This window comes from Camelus dromedarius, chromosome 36 (assembly GCF_036321535.1).
Source record: "Camelus dromedarius isolate mCamDro1 chromosome 36, mCamDro1.pat, whole genome shotgun sequence".
Classification (NCBI taxonomy): domain Eukaryota; kingdom Metazoa; phylum Chordata; class Mammalia; order Artiodactyla; family Camelidae; genus Camelus; species Camelus dromedarius.
The window spans coordinates 2,436,947-2,453,316 of record NC_087471.1 but is presented as its reverse complement, the minus strand read 5'-3'; the positions used below and the strand labels follow the sequence as shown (position 1 = coordinate 2,453,316).

Genomic DNA, 16,370 nt, shown 5'->3' with positions numbered 1-16,370 from the left:
TATCTCCAGAGAATGTGTGCTCATTGTACCACAGTGTGGAAATCCTGAAAACGTTAAAGGAAGGCAAGGATCATCTCTAATCCCAGGATCCGGTTTTCTTCCCTGGGGACGAGCCCGACAGAAGTGCTCCGTTGAGTTTTGCATTGAAGATGCAAAGGACAGAGCGCCTATTCCGGCCGTATTCAAATTAGGAAGGAAGCTGGTGGTGGTTCTTGCTGCTGTGGGACCTTCAGAGCTGACTGGGTTTTGTGCTCTGTTTTCTGGTCTGTTTCTGTGGCGGGCAGGTCTAGGTTCCGTCTTAGAAATGCAGAGCAAAATGTGCATTTGGGGGAGACTTCCCCTGTTTGGGGTTTGGTTTATATTTCTGTCCTTTTGGGCAGCTGACCTGGTTATCTCCTTGTGCTGAAGGATTTTAGTTGGAGGTGGGAATGGGTCGGTGGAGGGCTTGGAGTTGAAAAGAGGGATGTTTCCCGGAAAATCATACCCACCTTGCCGTTCACAGGTCCCCAAGACAGCAGCAGGATGGGCATCCTGTACATCTTGGTTCCGAGCATCGCCATCCCCTTGGTCATCGCGTGCCTTTTCTTCCTGGTCTGCATGTGCCGGAATAAGCAGAAGGCTTCTGCCTCGACGCCGCAGCGGCGGCAGCTGATGGCCTCCCCGAGCCAGGACGTGGAGATGCCTCTCATTAGCCAGCACAAGCAGGTCTCTGGGCCCACGTATTTAAAGAGGCAGCTCCTCCAGCCTTAACCTCTGCCTGGGGGGATTCGTTACCCCTAACGCTAGGGTTCTTCATTTGCTTGATACACAACACACAGTTCTTTTAAACTGGCCTTCATTTTGCCGTTTCTTCTCTGAACTATATCAGGACTTTTGTGTCCTTAGGAAATAAATGGAATTCACTCTTCACCCTCAGCCAAGACCAGCCCTGTTAGCACAGCCTGTGCCCGAGTGAGCTGTCTTCACGTGGTGCTTCGACTGTCCCCACGGGAGAACACACTAAACAAGGGCTCTGATTGCCTCACCACTTGAGGGTGGATGTGGCATTTTTAAGGGATGAGGGCCTTTTTTCTGGTCAGTTTGGGGTTGGGTTGGTTTTGCTGTGTTTCGTTTTTCAGGGAAGGACAGAGCAACAGTCCTGTAGTGGAGGTGGGACAGCCCCCCACCCCCCGAGTTCTTAGGGTAACGGGAACACCCTGCAGTGCAGGACAGGAGAAAGTCTGTCCCAGTCGCCCAGCTCCAGAGAAGGGACATTACGTTCCTTGCAAGCTTTAGGGGGAAAATTACTTCCACCCAGGCTTTGAGGAGTGGACTCATTGAGCTCTGTAGCCAGGACTCACTGTGTTTGCTGGGGGCGGGGGCAGGCCGGAAGGGGAGGACACGGATTCCTCTGGGGTCACAGAGCCTCCGAGGACAGGGGCCGGGCACACAGAGCGGGCAGGAAGGTGGAGAAGCCGGGAGGGGAGCTGTTCAGATCAGTTTCACCTTTGTGGTGCTTCTGTCAAAGGCATCTAATGGGGATGTAATCAAGAGGAAACAGCAAGACAGGCCTTTTGCAGAGCATCTGGCCTGGGTGCTAAAAATGACGCAAATCCTGGGACGTGCACCTCTGGGTTCAACAGAGAGACACGGCGTCCTGCTGTCATGGGCAGTGGGGCCTGGGCCTGTCTGTGGGCTCATAGCAGGGCGTGGCAGGAAAGGCCGAGTGGGGGACACAGCTGGGGGTGAGCTCAGCTTGGCTCACGTGTGTGTGTGTTTGTGTGTGTGTGTAAACAGGTGTGCACACACACCCTCACACGGGCACACTCTGCAGTGGCATCTTGGAGCGGGGGCATAATTTGCAGGCTGGTTGAGTCCCGTTTTGAAGGTTTCATGCAGCCTCGTGGCATCAGGGCACGTTTAAGAGCAGGGAGTGTGTGCGTGGCAGGCTGAGCCCAGGCGAAGCCGCACAGGCGAGTCCTCCGCAGGGAGGCGGCCCCTACGCCGAGCCCGTCCCCGAAGCCCGGCCCCGCCGCCTCCTGCCTCGGCGGCAGAAATGTCTCACGGGGGCTTTTCTTCTCCGCAGGCCAAACTCAAGGAGATCAGCCTGTCCACGGTGCGGTTCATGGAGGAGCTCGGGGAGGACCGATTCGGGAAGGTCTACAAAGGCCACCTGTTCGGCCCGGCGCCGGGCGAGCAGACCCAGGCTGTCGCCATCAAGACGCTGAAGGACAAGGCGGAGGGGCCGCTGCGGGAGGAGTTCCGGCACGAGGCCCTGCTGCGGGCGCGGCTGCAGCACCCCAACATCGTCTGCCTGCTGGGCGTGGTGACCAAGGACCAGCCCCTCAGCATGGTCTTCAGCTACTGCCCCCACGGCGACCTGCACGAGTTCCTGGTCATGCGCTCGCCGCACTCGGACATGGGCAGCACGGACGACGACCGCACGGTCAAGTCCGCCCTGGAGCCGCCCGACTTCGTGCACGTGGTGGCGCAGATTGCGTCCGGCATGGAGTACCTGTCCAGCCACCACGTGGTCCACAAGGACCTGGCCACGCGCAACGTCCTGGTGTACGACAAGCTGACGGTGAAGATCTCGGACCTGGGGCTGTTCCGCGAGGTGTACGCGGCCGATTACTACAAGCTGGCTGGCAGCGCGCCGCTGCCCATCCGCTGGATGTCCCCCGAGGCCGTCGTGTACGGCAAGTTCTCCGTGGACTCGGACATCTGGTCCTACGGCGTGGTCCTGTGGGAGGTGTTCAGCTACGGCCTGCAGCCCTACTGCGGGCACTCCAACCAGGACGTGCTGGAGATGGTGCGCAGCCGGCAGGTGCTGCCCTGCCCCGACGACTGCCCCGCCTGGGTGTACGCCCTGATGATCGAGTGCTGGCACGAGTTCCCCAGCCGGCGGCCCCGCTTCAAGGACATCCACAGCCGGCTCCGCGCCTGGGGCAACCTGTCCACCTACAACAGCTCGGCGCAGACCTCGGGGGCCAGCAACGCCACGCAGACCAGCTCCCTGAGCACCAGCCCCGTCAGTAACGTCAGCAACGCCCGCTACGGGGGCCCCAAGCAGAAGGCCCAGCCCTTCCCGCAGCCCCCGTTCATGCCCATGAAGGGCCAGATCAGACCCATGGTGCCCCCGCCCCAGCTCTACATCCCCGTCAATGGGTACCAGCCAGTGCCGGCCTACGGCGCCTACCTGCCCAACTTCTACCCGGTCCAGATCCCGATGCAGATGGCCCCGCAGCAGGTGCCTGCCCAGATGGTCCCCAAGCCCGGCTCCCACCACAGTGGCAGCGGCTCCACCAGCACAGGGTACGTCACCACCGCGCCCTCCAACACGTCCGTGGCGGACAGGGCAGCCCTGCTCTCGGAGGGCACCGAGGACGCACAGAATGTCCCAGAAGATGTGGCCCAGAGCCCCGTGCAGGAAGCGGAGGAGGAGGAGGACGGCTCCGTCCCTGAGACCGAGCTGCTGGGAGACAATGACACGCTGCAGATGGACGAGGCTGAGGTCCAGCTCGAGGCCTGAGGCTGGCCGGGCCGTGGGGCACTTGGGGGGAGACGAGCCGCCTGGAGGAGTGAGCCCTGGGCACCGGTGGGCTGTGAACATGTCACTGTGCGAAGCCTTCCTCTGTCGTCCTCTCGTGCACAGAGCTGCGCTGTGGCCACCTGTTTGGTTGGAGGGTCTTTTAGCCAATGGTACCTGGCCAGGCAAGGTTGGCAGGCCCAGCAGGACGCATGGGGACCCCCAGGGCCACCTGCATTTCCCCGAGGTAGATCAGCGGTGAGCACTGCCTGTGCTCTGAAGGTGGCATCTTCCCCCCACGTTGCAGATGGATTGAATACTTCCAGACTTGGGGGGAAACAGGCCTGCAGAAGGCAGCAAAGTGGGACCGCGGGCTTTGCAAGTCCCAGCAACTGGCCTGTTGGATGAGGATGGAGAAGGATGCTTTTCTCTCTACTGCCCCCTGCGGGCGGCAGTCTGCCTTCAGCCACCAAAGATGAGCAGGAACAGGACATGCCTCCTGCCTCCTGTCAGGGTCCGATGAGAAGGGGCTTCTGAGATGAGAGCTCCGTCTTACAACAATGTGCCTTAGAAGAAACCCACACGACTTTGTCTTTTTGTGAAATGTTTTGAATTACCCTGCATGTGTATTTTGCCCACTTTCCTGGAATTCAAGGGAAAGTTTTCTGTTGTTTTTTTTTTCGGTGGGGGGGGGGTTGGAATGTTAGAAAGGCAGCAATATTGTACAGAGCACAGTATTGTTATTTTTTTTTTTGAAGAATCATGTACAGACCTTAAATGTAATTTATACGGTTTTTTGTATGCCATTTTCATTGAAGTATTTTGAGCTGAAAATAATGACTTCGTAATTTAACTGTTTACGGTCCCCACTTTGGGAGGCCACCTGATTGCTCTTTGGTTTGCTTGTGTTTGTATCACACGTAAGCGAGGTCCGTTCACTTCAGAGCTCCTGTGGGAGAAGGCCCACGGGCACACCGCCGCCGACACGCGGGACAGAGTCCGCGTGCAACTCCCACACCTGGTGTGTCCAGTAAAGCGAAACAGAACGTTTGGCCGGCTCTCTGCAGGTTGTGAGGCTGCCGGGCGGCGGGAGGAGCTAACAGAGACGCAGAACGGTGACGATCGGAGGCTTGCGGGGCTGTCCGGGACCAGCCACTCCATTTGAATGTGGATGTACGTTGGCAGGCACAGGATGGGAACGAGTGGTATTGCTTTTCGCGGTGAGGTCTGCGGGAGGCGGGGTGCCGGTCGGGGATCAGCTGCAGCTGATGTGAAGATGGTCTTTGGTGTTAAAGCTCTGCTCCTCCTGAGGCCCCAACCCCTGCCATTTACAGGCCTGGAGCCTGGCACTCCCCAGGGCCCTGGGGCAGGGCTAGGTGGTCAGACGGTGAGGGAGATTGGGCCTCCTTCACCCCTGCCCAGAGCTGCCTGTGTCCCCTGGGCAGTCAGCCGTGTGGCCAGCTAAGTCCAGGTATCCTTGGGCCAGAGAGCACCAGGACCAGGGTCACCTGGAGGGTCAGTAGCCGCGGGGCTTCCGGTCAGGGGAGGGGCACAGCCACAACCTAGGCCAGCTTGGGCCCCTGCTCACCCCAGGGCTGGCCTCTTTCCCCCAGCATGGCCTGGGAGCTTCTCCGTGTTTACTGGTGGTGGGGCCATAGCCCCGGGCCACCGAGGAACGGCTTCACTTCCGTAGACAGTGGGCTCTTCAGCCAGCATCGGGTCGTCCCACAGGGCTTGTTACAGAACCAGCACTGCCCTCCCCGCTCGCAGGCAGGTCCGGCTGGGGCCGAGAACTGCATCTCCAGCAAGTGCCCAGAGGGTGCCGGTGCCGGAAGCCCCTGAGCACAGAGCCACTGGATCCTGCCTCCTGGGTCTCCCCGGCTGCCCAGCACGTCGGATCATCCTGAGTTTCCCACGCTTCTGTGCCTTGGCATCGCTGAGGGATAGAGCTGCACACGCCAACAAAGGAGCATCTGAGTGTGCACCTGAAGATCAGGAGGGACTCTGCTCGGTGGAAGGAACTAACGTGAACAGGATAAAGACCGGGGGCCCCTCGGAGCCCCTCTCCCCGCAAGCGTGGTCCAGGTTGCGTATTAAAAGGACTCAGGGTTACATAGAGTTACTTCCCATTTCCACTGATCTGAAAGAGGAACTTCATTCTGTCGCTAATTTGGTACCCCTGGTGCTTTCACTGTTCCGTTGAGACCTAAGAGGGAGGATTGGGAAATAGCTCTTCGGCTGTTCCCCCAGCAGACAGTCAGGGAGGCGGCGGCGCATCACTCAGCCCCCCAGACGTGAACGTGCCGCTCCCGGCCACTGACAGCGCCACAGAGCGAGCAGCGGAGATCCTGCAGAAAGACACTTGGAAGGGTTTTTTGTTTTTGTTTTTTTTGGTTTTTTTGGCAGAGGGAGGGAGGTTTTGACTTAGGGGATTTGGTTGGAGGGGGAGGCTAAAAATAACCTTTGTTTGTTACCACTCCTAATTGTAAAAGCTTGGGGCAGCTTTTGGAAGTTACATGGAGATTTTAGAGTTCATGCAATTGAACAAAAATGACTTAATTGGGATGTTTCAGAACAACCGATGCTAGACCTAAGCTGCATGATTCAGGTAAACAGCACCAGAGCAGTCCACCCAGCCGCATGCCCGTCCCTGTTCAAACCCACAAGAGGGAGAGTCCCACGGCTGGCGCGTAAACTCACTCGAGGGCGATTTTAATCAAGCCGTGTGAAGCCATAGACACCTTTTGCAGTCCTTTTTTTTGTTTGTTTTGATAAAATACTTGTTGAAACAGTCTGTTGGAGCAACAGCTAACTTCTCTGTGCTGATTTTAGGGTGTTTTCAGTAAACGTTACAGTATGTAACAGCTTCCCACTAAGTCACAATGAGCCTCTCGGGTCTCTCCACGGGCAAAGGCGTGTTTAAAAGCGCTCATTGTGGATGAATTACACCTTGCAATTCAGCGTTGATAGCTGTTTTCGGACAGTTTGTGAGTTCCTTACGGGAACATTTAAAATCTTTTTTGAGATGAGGGATTTTAAGAAGGGGGATGTGTCAAAGTAAACTTAAAACTTCAGAGGACCATGTCGAAGCCTGGCCACTGCCAGTCACGGTGGCCTTCCCAAGGTCAGACCTGTTCCCACCTCACCCAGTTTTCTCCATCAATCCTCGCAGTAGTGGAGACTGTCAGTTAGTTACCGAGTCCAAGCTCACACCACTCACCCCACGACAGGCCAATAAATTGAGAGACGAGTTCTTGGGGGCAAGGAACAGCAGCTTTATTCGGAAGGCCAGCAGGCCAAGAAGATGGTGGACTGGTGTCCCAAAAAACCGTCTGAGTTGTAACTCAGGCTTCTTCTACACTGAAAGAAGAAGGAGGAGAGATGAAACATTTCCTGTTTCCCCGTCAGCCGTCAGCTGTAGGAGATGTGCTAATTTCTTCCTTCCTGTGGTCCGTCACGGGTGGGCGTGACCAGGATGTTTCCTGTGAGCTAAACAAAGGTATTTTCGCTGAACGCTCCTTACCGAGAGAGGCAGATTTCCCAGAAGTGGGCCATTACGTATGATTTCAGGCTCTAGGTAACATTTGTTTAATGATTAACATAGCAAAAGCAATAGAACACAAAGGTTAAAGTAAAGGAAACAGATCCAGGGTGGGGTCAGATTTGTTCTTCCCCATCACATGTGTTTCTCAGGCTGGGTACTTGGTGAGTGCTCAGTAACCAGCTCTTGGAACAAGAGTAATGCTCAACTGAGGTGGAGGAGGCCCGGACCTAGGCTTCCTGACACTGGCAACGAGACCGCGAACTTGACTGTCAGGTGCTCACCCTTAAGATGATAACGCTTTTACAGCCCTGCATTTCTTTTTCAGGTTTATTTCATTCATTTAGTTACTGAATAGCTAATACATTCCTGTAGTGCAGAGTCACAGTGGGAAGTCCCTCTCCTGCCCCCAGCTACCCCTCTTCCAAGTAATGACCACTCGTGGCTTGTGCAGCCTCGGTTTTTAATGCATATATACGTAAACATACCCGTATGTTCTTATATTTACCCCAGTTTTTGAACAGAAGGAGTAAACTCTACAAATTCTTTTCTGCTTTACTTTGTTCATATAATCGTGTATCTTGGGGATCTTTGCTTGTCAGTGGATGGGGGCTTGTTTGCTGGAGTGTTTCCTAGCGGTGGCCCTGCGAATGAGTGAGGGCAGGAGTTACAAGGTGGCAGATGTCACCACAGTGTCCCCCATGGGACCCTCGAGTACCGTTTGGGAGGAGGGGACAGATGGAGACTGACCAACACGCTTGGCTCAGCTCTTCATGCGTGTCTTTTTTTAAAGACAGAGCAAGTTAAACATTTTTAACTCGTTAGTATTGCTTTTTTTTCCCACGAATTTGTCCTGTTTATTCTCTTTCCCAGTCTGACATGCTGAGGTTTTAGTGAAAAGTGTTGCCCAGACACGGAGCCGTAGACTCAAAACCATCCTTTGTGTGTTGAAAGGCCTGGGAGGCACATGCACGCACCCAGGGGAGCGATGGGGGCAAGTGACCACGTCTTTGGAATTGCAGAAGGCAACTGCTACGGCCCCGTCCACTGCCCCAGGGTGGCAACTTCCACACACACACCCCCCTGCCCAGGACGGTAACAGCAGCCACCTACCCTAGAGCCCAAGGCCGCCTGGACCTGCCCGTGAACGTGGGTAGGGAAAGGCACAGTTCATCTTCACTAACCTCTAACTGAAGTGTAGCATTTCCTCTTACTATAAATGTAGGGAGAACACCCAAAGACGTGTTCTGTGCCCTCACGGCTGCTCGCCGGTAAAAATCGGTAATTTTCACATCACGTTGCAGCTGTGGCTGATGCCACACATAATGCTCCAAGATGACACCCACCAAAATCTGCAAAATCTCGCTGCCGAGTTATTAGAGAAGTACACGCATCACAATTTGGGCGTCTTTTAAAAGATACTTTGATTTAATTGCAATATAGATGTTTTCCTTGTAATTTGAAGATTTTATTTTCTGTGTTGAAACCCTACATTCCGAGAAGGGACCAGGGAGTCTGTCCATCTGTGGGAAGATGAGTAGCCGTCTTTCTGGCTTCTCTGAGATCACCTACCGTGGGCCCAGCGCCCTGCTCCTCCCAGGAGGCGGTCCTTTTCCTCGTGCGGGGAGGGCGAGGAAGGGATGCTGCCTGCAGACTCGGCCCCACAGCAGTGCCCTTGGTTGCACTCACTCACCGCCGCCCCCTTTCCCACCCGCATCGCGGCTCCTCTGTCTGCCTTGGTCCAGGTGAGATGGAGTGGCGGGTGAAGGATGCCGCGGAACCACCTACCTCCCTATTTTCTTCTGTTTCCAAAGTGCACATCAAGAAGACACGCCCACACAGAGAAGCAGAAGCAATGTCTCCCTAGCCCAGTAGAAGTGCAAACTGAGTCTAGGTTTTCTTCCAGAGAAAGTATCAATATTGTTGCAATTTCAAGTCTGCAGGTGCTCACAGCCTCCTGCAAGATCACCGATGTTCTCTCTGTGTCCCCGTGTCCCTGGAGGAGGCGGAGGGGACTTGGGTTTCTGGGATCTCCATCTGCTTCACCAGGGAGAGCAACACATTTTTCTCTCTTTTCCTTTCAGGCACATATTCTTCAAGTTTTAATTATTATCCAACAAGGGTAAATTTCTAGTTACTTAAAATAGCTTTGTGAGGTCGGATTTCCTTAGCATAAGATAAACGTCACATTTCTTCCCTACAAAATACAGTTTACCACATTCCATTTAGGAGGGACAGTGATCTGGCAAGAGCTGTGTTGATTTTGTAGGTCTTATAAATATGCATCGTCATCGCACAGGCTGTATTCTCTTAATAAATTTTATTAACTTGATTATACCTCGGGGGCGTGTTTTGCTAAAATAACCTAGCATGAAAACCTGACATGTGCAAGAAAACTCGCATGCTTATTAGAAAAGCTGTGCTTTAAAAAAAATTCTTTTTGAGGGGTAATTAGGTTTTTAAATTTTACTTATTAATTTTTTTAGAGAAGGTACTGAGAATTGAACCCAGGACCTCGTGGATGTTAAGCATGCGCCCTACCACTTGAGCTGTACCCTTCCCCAGCAGTGCTGTGCTTTTACGAGACTTCAGTTAACACAGTTACATAGAAGAGCACTGATGGATTTAACTGCGGGTGAAACGCTCTGTTCCAAATGCAAACATGCAATATTATCGATGGGCCACAGAAATCATAACGAGATACTCTCCAAACTGATCCCAGGCAAGGTCATTAGGTTAACGTGTCGACAAATGCCTGCTGTGTGCCTGTCGCAGGGATCACGCAGAGAACCAGGCGGATGGCCCAGCAGCAAAGCACATCCTTCTGATGTCTGCGATGCTCAGTTCTCCGAAGGAACCACAGCAAGGGGAGGGGACGTTCCTCCGCAGGGGTGGGTGGTTTAAGTGATCCCCTCCTTACTCACCAAATGTGCCTTTAAAAAATACGGTGACCGAGGATCATCTAAAAAGGTTTGTCTTCAAAGTTTCTTTCCTTGTAGCTGGCGATGGCTTTTTCACCCTCTGTAACTGAAAACAAAAGCATGCAGGCGTAGCAACATAGGCGGTCCGCTTATGCAAAAGAGAATGACAGAAAAAGAGCAATCCACTCTCACTACTGAAAAACTGCATCGCTGTAAACAGTGTGGGTTTCCAATGCATGAGGTTAGGATCGCAGGATCGTGGAGAGTGGGAGAAAGAACCTGGTTAGTGAGTCATTTGATTTTTATGGGGACAAGAAGCCCATGTTCCCCGCACGTGACTAACAGCGCAGGGATGTTCTGTCCTTCGAGCAAAGTCATCAGCCCCGCAAGGGCAGCTGAGCTGGAAGCCGTTTCCAGCCTGGGGATGCCCTCAGCCTCTCAGTCCTTGGGCCCCGAAACAGGAGTGATGCAACTCTGACAATTGCCACTAGAGGTCGCTAGAAAATGATTCCAATTAATAAATCCATTGAGATCCTTATAAAGCTCTCTTTCCCTAAACATAATATTAGTTCACAGTCAGAAAAAAAGGGCAGGACAGCTGTTTGGCGCACCAATTTGGGGGGTGGGGCATAAATCTAAATCTAAATCAGTGGAGAAAAGTGTGTCCCAGGGGCTCTCAGCCCTACCTGCAAAGGCGGGAGATCACAGGAGGCGAAGTCCCGGGGCAGGGACTTATTCCCTGCCGCGTCCCCGGCTAGCGTAGGCGGGGGCTGGGTGACTTCTAGGCTTTCCTGGGCACGGTCTTTAGATCTGGAGCCAGGAAAGAATCGCTGGAGGCAGTGGAGTGAAGATGCGGCCATCCCCCCCCCCCCCCCCCCCCCCCGCATGCCCAGCACGGCCCTCACGGTGTTGCAAGACTTCTCTTCCCATCGAGTGTCAGGACAGACCGTGGTGAGGACCCATGAGCATTTCTCTCATTTCTAACCTTTACTAAGAAGTCTCTTAAGGACGTGTTCCTGCAAACAAGGGGAGGAAATCAAGAGAAAAGGCCATGGGGGATCGAGGAAAGCAACAAGAAGTCCTGAAATTCCTTTCCCAGATTTCCTAATTCAAAGTAGCTGCCATCTTCCTCCCTTCCTCCTCCCCCTCCCCGTCTGCTTTGAGTCTCCAAGATAGAACATACCACATACACGCATGCGCACAGACACACACTCACGCACGTGCATGTGCATCTCCGTTCACCGCTGGGAATGAAGTTCTTTGTTCAGGGACTGATTTCCTTTCTAAAAATCTTCAGGGCAAATGTCTAGTGAGATGGCCCACCTCTAGACTTTTTTAGTGCTAAGCAATTTCTAAAGGCACTTACCACGTTGCAGCGAACAGTCTCCGGCACAAAGCTGTGACGGCTCGATCTGTGCGCCCTCCGCCTTTTTCGCTGAGTCCACGTTTACTGGCCGCTGCAGTCTGGTCTGTCCGGATACCCCGCTGCTTTCCTCTGCCGCATATACGGATGGTCTTTTCACAGTATCTATGCCTGTGGATGGAACCGGGGAGAGGGGAACAAAGTTTCACGTTTCACCAGAAACCCCTCCCCTTCGTGGCTTGAAGCCCTGCGGAGTAATGACGCTGTCACTCCCAAGGCTCTGAGGTCTTGTCCCTGAAGCATGAATTCAAATGCATGTGCCTTGTTAAAACAAACCTAGGACAAACTCCGTGAAAGTACTGAGATTTTTCAAGGTGATCTCCCCAAGGGAAAAAAAACCCTCTATTTTCTTCTTCATTTTGATTAAAAAGCAGGATGCTAGGATTGATATGAGATGGCGCAGGGTGCAGGGCACATGCTGGCATTCCTTCAGGAGTTAACTCCTCAGTGACTTATGTCCCAGAAAGGCAGGTGGTCATCCAAACACAGCCTGGAGTGTCACCGGTGCTGCTGGGGCAGAGATCCTCGGCCTACTCAGCCCCACCCCCAGGAAGGGGAAGAGATTTGCCTGAGGTCGAAAAGGTTCGTTAAGAACACAAAGGAAAAGAAGACCAGGGTGACTGAAGGTTGCAGACAGTGGCATTTAAGGGCAAGAGAACTCAGAGATAATGAGGAGGCTTCCGTGAAAAAGTCAGGGAAGCCATGGATATTTACACACCAAGCATGGCCAATAAAGACACAAAGTGACAGCAGCCATTGCAGGGGCACTCAGTCCATCCTTTAGCGACTGAAGTGCCAGCTTCCCACACCCCCGTTTCCACGTTTTAGGGAACAATTGTTGGCTGTCTCCCCAGCACCCATTCCCCACCTCTCCTTCCCACTACCCCTGAGTTTCAGTTTGGAATCCATGTGGTAGAGACACTGGCTCCCCCCTTGGCCTCAGGAGTCACGGTGGAATCAGCTCAGGGACAGGCTTAAACTACACCAGCCAGCTTGGGGGCTTGCCAGAAATGCTGGGACACCCTCCCTCACCGCCTCTCCACTGAGTACGCTCAGCAAAAACATGGAGCCCCGGGAGCTGCTGGCCAGAATTTTGAGATCACAATAAAAGCCATTTTAGTTTGAATCGGCAGCGTTAAGACAGAGCTGAAAGACCCAAAGAAGGAGATTCTTGGTGGCATTATTGACGCAGGAAAACGGATGTGGGGCACGAGGAGAGCCATGTCCCAGGTCTCGGTGGAGTCCCTGGGACGTGCCCTGCCAAGTGTGGGTCCTTGGCATCAGGCAGGAAGGAATTAAAGTGTGAGCCACCCTTAAGTCAAGGTAGATTTATTTAGATGCACACTGCATAGAGTGTACGGCAAGAGAAAGGCAAGGAAAGAGGTGTGGGAGTTGGGTGCTCAGGTTAAAGTAAAAGTAGGTGCACACCCCATCAACAGTGCGGGCCGTCTCCAAAGGGGAGGGAGCGGAAAGGGCCACTAGGCGTGGTGTTGCCATATTTTATGGGCTCAGTAGCTTTGCACGCCTACAGGTGGGACCATTCCAACTGCCCTGGGAAAGGGCTGGGATTCCCAGGAGTTGGGCCCCCACCCATTCTTTGGCCTTTTGCGGTTAGCCTGGGCGCTATCATGGCGCCTGCGGGCATGTTATTCATCACGCTGTTACAATGAGCATATAATGAAGCTCAAGGTCTACTAGGAGTCAAGCTTCTTAATCCTCAAGGCCAGCTGGGAATGGAATCTTCCACCATTTCGGTGAATCTTCCACCATTTTGGTGTTAAAATGCTGTCATTCCTTGAGTGGCTGTGCCCTGTCCCCTTCCCTCCTGTCTCACTCTCACTTCCAGCTCACGGCTGCACCCCAGCTTCCAGCGAGGGCCTGACACATGGCATGCTTGACACATAGGTGTTAAACGAGTAGGCAAATGAACAAATACGTCATCATATTGCTCTTACTGTCACCTCATTGCCTGTCTCAGGCTCCGCGGTAAGGGTCGTATCTACGGCATCTCCCTGAATCATTAAAACAGCCCTGCCCAGTAAGGGGGACCCTTCTCACTTCACCAAGTGGGGCAGCTGAGGTTCTGAGTTTAGTGATGGCCCGAGATCGGACAGAGACTGGGCGGCGGTGCTGGGGGAGGACCTTCTGTACTGAAAACATATTTAAATACACACGCAAATCTATATAACTCTATCTATCATCTGTGTATCTATATATCTAAATTTTTAGTAAAAAGACTGAAATTCTCTTTTGTCGACACTGATCGCTTCCCTCCACGGGGGCTTCAGGTTTTGACGCTTAGCCCGACCTGGGGTCCCCTTTGCCTTTCCCGCGGCTCCGGCCACCTGCACCTACCCCCGTGGCCTGTAGATGGCGCTTGAGTTCCTGTCAACTGCCACGCTCTCCGCGGCTCCTTAGCGGTGTCTGTATTCACCCCTGGCATCCTTGGCTCTTCGGGGAGCTTGATTTCCCACAGTTCATGCAGATGGGTGGTCCCATTATGGCCGATTCCTCGTCTGTGAATTATTTAGTGTGATGACAGGGGCTTGCGCTGGCTTATTTTCTAACAGCGATTGAGAAACCTCGGTGCCAACCACTAGGAGGGAAGAAGGAAAAGCTGAAAGGCTTCTTACAAATCTGCCGTTTTCCCGCCGAGAGAAGGGAACCGGGGGTGGGGTTTCGCACGTGCGGAGCGCTTGCGCGGGGACTTACGCGGCGTTCCGCGCCTCGTTAATCGCAGGACGCCCTTAGGAGGGAGGTACTGTTAGCACGCCTCTCACAAAGGAGAGGAAACAGATTCGGAGAGCAGAAAGAGAAAGGGGAGGACTGGGGGCGGACTTAACACTGGAAGCTGCTCCCCCCGGAGCCCTAGCCTGCCCCTGCCCCCCGTGTAAGCCCTGGAAGGGGGCGAAGACCTCGTCGGAGGACGTTCGCTGTTACTTACTTCCTTTGTATGGTCACCAGGAGTGAACAACCCAGCAGCCGAGCGGAGCTCACAGCTCGCTTTGGACGGTGCAGTCTGAGGAGCCGTGTGGCCCCATGGCCCTGACGGCCACCCCTTCGGCCAGGTCTCCTCCTGCTGTGGGAGGAAGAGGGTGGGGAGTAGAGGGGGACACCCGGGAGCTGGGGGCTGGTGTTTTGGGGGGACCATGTGGTGAGTTAGATGGGCGTGAGGGGGCGGTGAGGGAGGGTGTCCCAGACATTCCTGCCCTTGTACATAATTTCTATGTCATTTTAAAGAACGAACCCTAGAGAATATTGGATGAATTGGGATGCAACTTAAGCCGACAGGATTTGAAGTGTAGATTTCTGTAGTTTGCACCAAGGCCAGACTAAACAGCTCTGAACTACGCCGCTCCCATGGCGAGGGGCTAGTGGGAAGAAAAGCCATAGACGGACCTTCCCTACAAAGTTAAAGAGGGAGCAGGGGCCCTTCCTAATTCACCCACCAACTCAGGAAGCTGTTTAGGCCGCAGGGAAGGCCACAGCCGGCTGCGCCCTCGTGCGGCCTCCGGAACCGCATCAGTCAGCTCTAGGACATTTACAGGCCTGCCAGGACATGGAGCCTCTTCTGCATTAAACCCGCGTGCTTGCCAGAGCGAACAGAAGCCATCGTAAGATGATGAGACGAACACTGCGCATTGAACGACACTAATTTTGGTTGTAGTAAAACCACAGGTGGTTGTCTGCGTTGGGGCAGAAGACCTGTGTGATTAACTTGTTAGGTGTGAAACGAAAGGCCTCTGACCATGAAGGCTTCACCAAGTATCTGGGCCTGAGTTACGTACAAACCAGAAACAGACTCGCAGACGTAGAAAACAAAATATGGTTACCAAAGGGGAAAGGGGGGAGGGGAGAGGGGTAAATTAGGAGTTTGGGATTAACAGATACACACTACTGTAGATAAAATAAATAAACAACAAGGTCCTGCTGTACAGCACAGGGAGCTATATTCAATATCTTGTAATAACCTCTAACGGAAAGGAATCTGAAAAAGAATATACGTATGTGTATGTATAACAGAATCACTTTGCTGTACCCCTGAAACTAACACAACATTTGTAAATTAACGATGCTTAAAAAAAATAAAAAATATCTGGGTCTGATACGTTGCCCAAAGATTTTTAATCACTGTCACATGAGGCCGTGGTTAGTCACTAAACTTAGTTACTAAGGAGTCCAAGTGATAGTGTTGAGTTAGCTTCACACCCATCGTCAGCGGACTTAACCCAGAACACTTTTAAAGCCTTCAGCTCCGACCACTGATGGACTTCTGACCACGTCTTTTCCAGAACTGCGGCTTTGCACTCCTCCCTCAGGGAAACGACCCAGATGGTTCTGTCTCAGTAATGCTTGATGGGGTACCAACAGCCACCCCTTTATCTACCACGCTGAGAGGGAAAGTAAAGACGGCGTTATCCACGTTTAGCTCATATTTAGCAAGGGTCCTATCGATATGGATGGATTAAAATCCGATACAAGCTTAATAATGTGGCCCAAGGGCTAAACAGACCTCATTTCCTTCTGTTCCTTTGCCTCAAGAGATCTTCCCTACATGCTTATTAGGGTATCAGAGGAAATACCTTCTTAAAGCTCATGAGTGGGGCAGTGGAAATGCAGTGAATACTTAAAAGCCTTTCTTCCATCGCTTTTCTGGGAGCATACAGAGACCTATAGAGAGAGCCCTACTTTATTACACGTCAAATATTTTTTATGTGTATCTATTTTATTATTTGTTTTTATTTGGGGGAGGAGGAGGTAGTGAGGTTTATTTACGTATTTACTTTTAGAGGAGGTGCTGGGGATTGAACCCAGGACCCCGCGCCTGCTAAGCATGTGCTCTGCCACTTGAGCTACACCCTCCCCCAGTAAAGGTATATTTAATAATGAGCCAGGTGACTGTGCTAGATAATAAGGATGCAGTGGCCACACAGGGACTATGTTTTCTGGAGCTCAGCCTCGCAGGGGGACAGGCCA

General features: G+C 53.0%; 1 protein-coding gene across 2 annotated transcripts in view; it reads left to right on the top strand.

Annotated features, from left to right (window-relative positions):
- Nucleotides 1–5,873, top strand: part of ROR2 (receptor tyrosine kinase like orphan receptor 2) — a 192,576-nt gene extending 186,703 nt beyond the window's left edge. The window contains exons 8-9 of one of the 2 annotated variants that reach the window (XR_010379187.1): nucleotides 503–705; nucleotides 2,066–2,200. Coding sequence is in view for 1 of the 2 variants with exons in the window: in XM_064482452.1 (XP_064338522.1) it covers nucleotides 503–705; nucleotides 2,066–3,511 (1,649 nt within the window). In the remaining variant the exon portion in view is untranslated. Of the gene's footprint in view, nucleotides 1–502; nucleotides 706–2,065 lie in introns of both variants that reach the window. The other variant, XM_064482452.1, reaches the window with a different exon arrangement.
- The last annotated feature ends 10,497 nt before the right edge of the window (nucleotides 5,874–16,370 follow it).